Genomic DNA, 9,473 nt, shown 5'->3' on the forward strand with positions numbered 1-9,473 from the left:
TTGCTCTGCAAGAAGACTTCTTTTACCTAAGTCAAAGATCCCTGTAAAGCCCAAAAATCATGTGGGGTCTGCTCATCAAGGGAGTTACTATCAGGACAACTGGGACAAGAGATTGGGAAGTGCTGAGCTGTGGCATATGAGGGTGTCAGCCTGTAAATGATGATTGACTCAGCTGACTCAGATGTGCCCTGTTCCTGTGCTGAGTCTGTGGCACATGAGAGTATCAGCCTGGAAATGCTGAGTAACCCTGCCTGCTTGGACATGCTCTGTTAATCTGTGTGTGTGTGTGTGTGCCTGCGCGTGTGCGTGTGCGCGTGTGTGTGTGTGTGTGTGTGTGTGTGTGTGTGTGTGGGCGCGCGCGCTCAACTGACTCCATAGCTGGAGGAACCTGGCCCGGTTGAAACTTATCTCTGCAAAGTAGCTCCAGCAGGGATGAGGACTTGCAGAAAGGAGAAATAGAGCTCCGTATAGTAACACAAGTGACACAAGCAGTACATTGATAGAATTGCAGAGACCCCAGAAATGTAACTAATAAATGAGTGCACCCCAAAGGAATGGGCAAATCTGGTAACAAGCCATACCTGACTTTCAAAAAGGTAATTAAAATATTTCTCATGCTTGAAACTATTATATTGCAGGTAGAGTCCTGGATAAACCCTAACTAGAGTTTCTGCTTAATCAGCAACTGGGAAATACAAAACTTTACCCCCAAGACCTCCAGTCTCTGACCCACTTCATGGCTTTTGTATAAAATGAATTGCAATCTCAAATTCTGTGTTAGACTGTGTTGCTGACTCACAGGTCTGCATTGTGGACAGCGTGGAAAGTTTCCTTGTGTCCCAACTGTCAATAATGGTGGATTCCAAGGAAAGTATTGAACAGGGGATAGATCACTCAGTGCCCTCCCTCTATAGCATACACTTTTGCTCATAAACATTATGTGCCTCCCAAGGTTGGGGGGGCATGACAACTGCCCACAGGGGGTGGCAGCAGTGGGGGCATGGCAGTGGTGAGTGGGGAGCTCCCGCAGGCAGTCGCAGTGGTGATGGTGGTGATGGTGGTGAGAGGGAGGGGTGGCGAGCGGCGACTGCCTGCAGGTGCTGCTGACAGCGGCAGTCAATCTCAGGGGGTGCACTGCCAATCTCAGGGCGTGCACGTGCACCTGCGTGCACCCCCTACGTGCTGCCAATGCTTCTGCTGCTGTTAGAGACTAGATAGACCATTGCTTTCACCCAGCATACCACTTCTTATGTTCTAATGTTCTCCCCCTAATAGCCCCTTGATTCACATAAGTTGGTGCCAACTCTGTGAGCCAGTCTAGGAAGCAGGGGAGTAATAGTCTACCTCCTCCACTCCACTCTGTCCTTTGAGCTGATGTGTCTGCTGGGACAAAAGAAGGAGCTGTAGTTGTAATAAGTCTTTTAGCAAGGTGTGCGCTACAGTGAGGACATCTAATATGCATTGTCCTCTCTTAAGTAAATCAAGATGGATTAAGTAAGGAGTTCTTGTCTTTTTGAATCTACAAACAACATGAAGTTTTAGCAGGTCAAAGGTAAAGTGCTAGAAGGGATCATAAACTGGCAAGCAGGACAGGAAGCAAAGAAGGTGGGACTGCAGGGAATTACAGCTAGATTGGGAGGTTTTTTGTTTGTTCCCATTGTTTGAGGAAACTTCTGCATTTTTTTTTATATTTTATGTAAAACATACCATTAAAGTTAAACATACATAGATGGGCAAGGTCAACAGCTAGAGCAAATCTAAAATCAACAAATGTCAAGTTTGGATGAGTATACTGAATACTTGGTTTTAATACCACACCACCACACTGTTAGGTGTGCAAACCCAATTCACAAGATAACCCCAGAAGATGTCTTTACATGTGCCTTGGGGTGGAGTGGAGGGCACTTTAATTAGAGTGGATCCAAGAGCTGCTGTAATTAAAACAACCTCAGTGTCACATGTATTCAGGGTCCTGCACTTCAAAATGGCAGCAGGGGTGCTTTAACTAAAGTTCATTTGACACGCTTCAGTTAAAGCTCCTGCTGTCATCTTGAAGCATGGGAACAGTGAATACATGTGACATGTAGTCTGTTAGATTTAATTTATCAAGTCTGCTCTGACATGTGCTAATTAGTAAATGTTGGAGCAGATATCCAGCATGCGTATGGGTGCCCAGAGATTTCAAATAGAAATCCATAGCTGCGTTCTTTGCAACAGAATTTTTTTATCTATATATCTATTTTTATCTATATAGTCAAAAAACAGGAAAGTTAAGAGCCAGCATTTTCTTAGGGGTATCTCAAATCTATCCAGTGGTGTTTCAAGTCTAAAAAGGTTGAGAACCACTAACTTAGAGATATAAGTACACATCTTGCATGCTACTGAATAGTTTATTTTATCTGATCCTTAAAACTTGTGAAGTCCTTAGAAGCCAAAGCCAAAAGTCCTATCAAAAGATGTAGTATTTACAAAAAGACAGCCAAGTTACAAACTAACAAAACAAGGGCAGCCATTTTTGTTCTAAGAAAACAGCATGCTTCTGGGATAACTTATCCATTTCTTCTAGTGCCAAAAAGGCATGGGGGGTTAAATTGGTGGGCAGGGGAAACATTCTTTTGATAGTGAAGAGAACAAATAAAAGTACCAATCCTGCAAAAAGTATTCACACGTGTAGCTTCTTATGTTCAAGCTACAGCCTAGGGCTCTGGTCCATCAAAACTTTTCAACATGTGCTTAACTTTAAGAATTATATTAAATGTAAGTTCCACTGAATGTCAGTCCCACTGAAGAATTTGTGTTTAAATTTAAGCATGAGGGTATTTTTTTTGCTGAAATGAGTTCGAAAAGTATTCAACATTTCATTAAGATCCAACTTAATTTACCAGAGGTCAAATTCAGGGAATATACAGGGAAAGAGACAACCAGAGTGAAACCAGGAATATTCTACACTAGCCTCATGTAAAACCTGTAGAAAAGCACTCTGGTAGCCAGCTGTAGGCAGAGACATTTAGACAACTCTCTGGGATCTGGGGGAAGATTTTATCATTGTGTTTTAGCAAATACATTCTCTGGAATTCTGACTTTATCTGTTGGGTAGACTCTTTCCATAGATTCTGCCCTGGCAAAATTAATGTTCACAGTGGGTTCTGGGCAGGGCTAGGTTAAAATGCTAGAATAAGCTCTGTTGATACAGCAATCCAAATATAAAGTTGTCCCTAGATTTGGCCTCAGCTGCTTTGCTGATTTAGTCCAACCTGTCTGTACATCTGTTCCTGGTATATTAACTGAAATAATATTTTTTTAAAGAATAACAAAAGATTAAAAGTTCTTGATCTGATGATCTTTCCAAAATGATTTCTTCAATAGCAAGTCATGTTTCACTAATCTCTCAGAATTCTTTAAATGCATCAGTACTGAATAAGGGAGAAGTGGTCAAGAACATCTATTTAGACTTTCAAAAGACTTTTGACAAAGTTCTACATACGAAACTCATTATTAGAGGGTGATTAAAAGACAGTATGAAGAGTAGAATTAAATATCCCACAAGCAATAATTGTATATCAATTCATGGTTTAACCCTGAAAATAAAAATGAATAACCCAAAGTTACGTGATAAAACTTCCATGGTACCATTAATAGTGACAAACAGGCTCTTAATATTGATGAACAGAAGCATGTATTTTTAAGGTGTTTTGTACTAATGCAGTGGTGTACACAATTAATTTGCTTTGTATTCAAGTGTATCTGATACTCATTTAACTAAGTAGGAAACATTGACAGTGATCACTGGGCAGTCTTTGTTTTTGTTTGTTTTCTTGTGTTTTGTTTTGTTTTGTTTTACAGTCCAGCTCTAATGATCCTTAAAAACCAGGGGACATGATCTAATTTGTCTGCCAATCTGTCTCAATTAACATGAATCAAGATGTCTCAGTTTCAGCCTGCCTTTGTACACCAGAAATTCTAGTAGAGTGATACCCTAAGTTTTCTGGAAGTAGTACACCTACTGTAGTCTTTTTGAAAAGTAGAAGGCAGGGTAGATTTGCACTTTATTGACTAACCAAAGTAGATACACATATTATACCACAAGCTTTCATGGGGCAAAAGCTTCTTCAGATGCTGTTCCCACAAGTTTGTGATATCTAAGTTACAAATCTATCCTGCCTTCTGCTTGACTTCAGACTAACACAGCTAACTCCATCTTTTGGAAACTTGGAGATAGCTGCTGCAGTGAACAGTGCCCTCCTGTGGAACTGGTTGCAAATGTGAAGAACGGAGCCTGAGAGAAAACCTGTTGCAAATTGGAAACCACTGCTAAGTCACAAACTGAAGCCTGGTTTCAGCAAAGCACATATATTTAATTTTTAAGCACGTGTGTAGAGGGAACTACTCATGCTTAAAAGCAGACCATTAAATACCTCACTGAAACCAAGATGTGCTAACTAAAGCATTTTGATCTCTTTAAACAAGGTTTTTATGTTTTTATTATAGTCAGAAATAGTGTGGTGGTGATTCACCTGAAAGAGTCTAATGGGCAATTTTCTGACATTTTTTAGGGTAGTGGTTTACAATATCCAGACCAGGTTGCATGATAATTTAGAGGAAAGAAAAACTAAAAGTAGAGTAAGATGTTGAGCTGTACTGGCAAGAGGCTCAGCACAAAACTCACAGCACAGGGAGACTGGGGAGCAATGAAGGCTTTACACCACATTTCTGTCATTATGATTCTGAGTTACTGTGGTGGATAGCAAGGCCCCTAAGATAATTCAGATACAAAACAGTTTCAAACGTTGTGCCTGGGTACCTACTTGTGGCAGTAGTATGAGTATGCATAAAGAAGTATGCATAGAATAGTATGAGTAGTATGCATAGAGAAACAGGGCTAAAAGGGACTTCATATAGTCGAATCCCCTGCCTGAAGCAGGATCACAAAATTACAGAATCATAGACAAAATAAGGGTTGGAAGGAACCTCAGGAGGTCATCTAGTCCAACCCCCTGCTCAAAGCAGGACTATCTCTAGCTATATCAGCTCAGCCAAGGCTTATTAATCCTAGCCAAACCATCCTATACAAATCCATAATCTAACCTCCCCAGAAAACTATCATCAACCCTGACACAGCACAAAACATAACAACCTAACCTGCCACAGGTAAAGCAATGGGACCACAGCAGCCAATGTCCTGTGATCTGCTTCTGTAAAAGGTTGCTAATATACACACAAGAGATCCCAGGTACAAGGTCACACCCCTGCTACAGATGAAGGCATCCCCCCCATAGTCCATACCAATTTGACCATAGGGTAAAATTCCTTCTTGACCCCAAATATGGTGATTGGTCTGATCCTGATCACAACAGCAAGACTCTCTAGCCAGCACAGGTGACTGGTGGGGGGGAGCATGGGGAGGCACATGACCCCCTTGAGATCAGCCTCCAAAAGCGGAGCAGGTTTTTTGCAGCAGTTTTTTTGCCATGTGGGTCAGCGGCATGGGGCGTGGGAGCACTCAGCCATGGCACAGAAGTATAGGAGCAGATGTGAGGCTTTTGGCCCACCCCCAGGCCTGCCCACAAACTTTAGTTAAAGCACCCCTGCTGCCATTTTGAACTGCAGGACCCTGAATACATGTGACACTGAGGTTGTTTTAATTACAGCAGCTCTTGGATCCACTCTAATTAAAGTGCCCTCCTCTCCACCCCAAGGCACATGTAAAGACATCTGGGGTTATCTTGTGAATTGGGTTTGCACACCTAACAGTGTGGTGGTGTGGTATTAAAACCAAGTATTCAGGATACTCATCCGAACTTGACATTCGTTGATTTTAGATTTGCTCTAGCTGTTGACCTTGCCCATCTATGTATGTTTAACTTTAATGGTATGTTTTACATAAAATATAAAAAAAAATGCAGAAGTTTCCTCAAACAATGGGAACAAACAAAAAACCTCCCAATCTAGCTGTAATTCCCTGCAGTCCCACCTTCTTTGCTTCCTGTCCTGCTTGCCAGTTTATGATCCCTTCTAGCACTTTACCTTTGACCTGCTAAAACTTCATGTTGTTTGTAGATTCTTCTGGAAGGTTTCACATGGCCCTGCCCACTACTTCCTCAAAACCCGAACAAAGAAATTAGTCTTTTGCTGATCCCAAGAGTGCTCTGGTTTGAGCTAGTTTGGAGTGGATAGAACAGAAATGTGGATACAAATAAAGGTTGCTGTTTTCCAAATACATGTGGGTATTGGTCATTAGTCATTAGTCAAGAGGTATTAGTCACCCCTGCTAGCCAGGAACCTCCAGTTTTAAATCCCTGCAGGAGCACTGGGACACCCCAGTGTGTCCCCAGACTTGGCTGCATCCAACACCCAATGCTTCTGAGTTCTGAGGAAGGCTTAAAAACACCCTAACACATGTAATGGAAAGTGAGGAGAGAGGGCAGCTAGCAAAGCCCAGAAACGTGGGAAATACCCATAACAGAACATAAGCAACCCAGACCAGTGGCTGTCCAACCTCTTCTTAAACACCAAAACTCCCCTAAACAGTGTATTCCACTGCCTCTCTATTCTAACAATGAAGAAGTTTTCCTGATATTTAGCCGAAACCTGCCTTGCAGCAACTTCAAGCCACTAATGTCCACAGTTCTCAGGGCTGCAGCCCTTACCCTTGTCTTCTGACACACCCCTTAAGCCTAGGGTTGCAGTAGAGGGGATTATGGGGCAACGTAAATTACCTGACACAAAGCCTGAATCAGGGGAATATTCAGCTCAGATCAAGTCAGATTAGGGGCTTTTTGACAGTGCTGAAGACAGCATAAGAGGGTCATAACCAAGGGACAATATTTCCTGTGATATTCAACTTACCTCATCTCCTTTTGATAGGTGGATTCTGAAAGAAATGAAAAAATGAATTTAAAATACGGTACAATTAAACATGGGCTACTGCAGAGGTTCTCAATTTCTGTATTAGAACAAAGTTCTGTCCCCTTCCACTTGTAATCACATATCATTCCTGCACAATTGTTTACATGGAAAATGAACACCATGAAAGTATTCATTTAATGCATTTATTATAGCTATATATCACATATCTAGATGAAGGTGTGCGTTGACAATCAATAAGATTTGTGTTCTAATAAGGCACTGTTGACATTAACACACTACAGTTTTACTATGGTAGAAATACTAATGAGTCCACCAAGAAAAAGTTGACTTCTTATGGGGTAACAGAAAAATGAAATGCATTGTCAACAAGCTACAAGTTCCCAAAATTCACTGATTGTCTGAACATTCCTTACCAAACTGTGCAGAATGCCTCAACTGACACGATAACAGATTGTAGCTAATTTAATACTTAAAAAATACATTAGCAAAATCCACTTACCTTTCTTTTTTTGGCGGTGACAGCAGTATACAATAATCACAATAATAATGACCAGAAGAAGAAAACCGACAACTGAAAATACGACTGCAACTATTATAATCCACGTGCTTGTACCGTCTCCTGTGTTTTCTATTAAATTAAATGAAGAAGTATTATACTACCAGAACTGTAGCTGGCCTTTTGCTAAAGAATAAGTGTGCATCGTTTTGTAAGCACTATTCAAATTACTCATGGATTATTTAATATCAAAGATTAATTGTATTTCTCATTTGTTTGCCAGGTGACTTTATCCTAGATTTATTGATAGTGCCCAAAAGTACAAAATGCCTTGAACATGATTTTTTTTATCACTGCAATTATTCTACTTTAGCCTATAGTTCCTTCTATTACTCACAAACACTGGATGCTCTTTTTTTATTCTTCTCACTTACATTGGGGGCAGTTTGTCCCTGGTCCAACACCTTTTACAGACAACAGGGGCAAAATTCTACTTTGCTGTTAAGGAATCTAAATGGCATTTTCATAGTTTTAGAAGAGATGAAATGACATTCTACTTCATCCTGCATAATCATCAGAATTGCAATAAAAAGTCTACATTTTTACCTGTCTGCCTTGTACCCAAAGTCAGTGTTTGCCCAGCTGTGCATTCTGGGAAACAATTCAATATGACCACCAAGGCATTTAGCTCCCTTTATGTTTTGTTGCAATTTAATTTCCCCCCGGAGTCAAATAAAAGCTGTGCAAGACCTGTGAAACTTCAGCTGACCCAAAACCAGGACTAGTAGTGGCTTGACACTGTTGCAAGCGGCAGATTTGTGTTGCAATGTATTAAAAACTCTACCCAAGAAGATGCACGATCTAGGCCCACTCTCCTCAAAGGGATATCAGCAAGGGCTCACCTCTCACACCATAGGACAGCATCACAACTACCACACTATGCAGAACTAGGGGCACATTGTTGTTATAGCTGCACTGTCAACCAGCTAAAGGGATGGATTTATGAAACCAGGAAAAGGAGAAGCTGCCTCTCTGGCCAAGATGAGGGCCACTATATTGACTGAGAGAGGTCTTGGGTTCTAGTTCCTATTTGTCCACTTTATCCAGTAACTAGTTAATGCCAAATGCAGCACTTACACTGATGCTAGTCTGGAATAATGTCATTTTTAATGGATTGCACTTCAATAATAGATGTAAGAGAGCTACTGTCCATCTCCAGAGGCATGGATGTACTGCCTAGTGAAATGAATGTGTGATTCTAGAGGCAATGGAAACTTTTTCACTAATTCCCCATTGAAAGTGTGGAGCACTGAAAGCATGTCCACACAGGTGAACAGAATGCTTCTTTGTGCCTGGTCCTGTTAACAGAAACTAAGTGGGCTCATCTACACATGCAATTAATGCTCCTGTATTTTGTCTGCAGAATATTCAGGCTCCCGCATTGGGAGCAAATTGTGCCCAACAGGAGCAGTCCAGTCCAGGGCCGCTCCTGCCCTGCTCTGCCCTCCTGCAGCATCCAGGAGAAGCTTCAGGCTCCCCTGGGTACCAGACCCTAGCATTCCCAGCTCTGGGGGCAGCCCTGAGCTGCGTAGGGTGGAGGTGGAGGGGTGTGGCAAGGGGAGATGTCGCAGCTGGGTGGGCAGCTGCCTGCCAACCTTGCACAGATCGGGACCCATCACGATCTCTGCAGGGCTGGGATTGCTGTTCTGGCAGCTAGACAACTGCCTCCTAGCCACACAGAGATCGGGACAGGTCCTGATCTGCATGGGGCTGGCAGGCAGCTGCCCTCTGAGCTGGGACAGCTCCCCATATTCCCTTTCCTCCACCCCACATAGTTTCATAGTTTCTAGGGTTGGAAGGGACCTGAGAAGATCATCTAGTCTGACCCTCTGCCATGGCAGGAAAGAGTACTGGGGTCAAACGACCCCAGCAAGGTGTTCATCTAACCTCTTCTTAAAACCCCCCAGGGTAGGAGCCTGCACCACCTCCCTTGGAAGTTGGTTCCAGACCCTAGCCACCCTAACCGTGAAAGAGCGCCTTCTGATGTCTAACCTAAATCTACCCTCTGCTAGCTTGTGACCGTTGTTCCTGGTCACTCCTGGCTGTGCTC

At 42.3% G+C, this 9,473-nt stretch overlaps 1 protein-coding gene across 2 annotated transcripts in view; it reads right to left on the reverse strand.

Moving 5' to 3' along the window:
- IGSF5 (immunoglobulin superfamily member 5) overlaps window positions 1-9,473 on the reverse strand; it is an 86,520-nt gene that overhangs the window by 39,061 nt on the left and 37,986 nt on the right. For both annotated transcript variants that reach the window (XM_019525432.1, XM_019525431.1), the window contains exons 5-6: window positions 7,367-7,495; window positions 6,847-6,871 (exon numbers count right to left, since the gene is read on the reverse strand). In XM_019525432.1, coding sequence (XP_019380977.1) covers window positions 6,847-6,871; window positions 7,367-7,495 — 154 coding nt within the window. The remainder of the gene's footprint in view (window positions 1-6,846; window positions 6,872-7,366; window positions 7,496-9,473) is intronic.

The sequence above is a fragment of the Gavialis gangeticus genome, unplaced genomic scaffold (assembly GCF_001723915.1).
Source record: "Gavialis gangeticus isolate Ggan-Ray unplaced genomic scaffold, GavGan_comp1, whole genome shotgun sequence".
NCBI lineage: Eukaryota > Metazoa > Chordata > Crocodylia > Gavialidae > Gavialis > Gavialis gangeticus.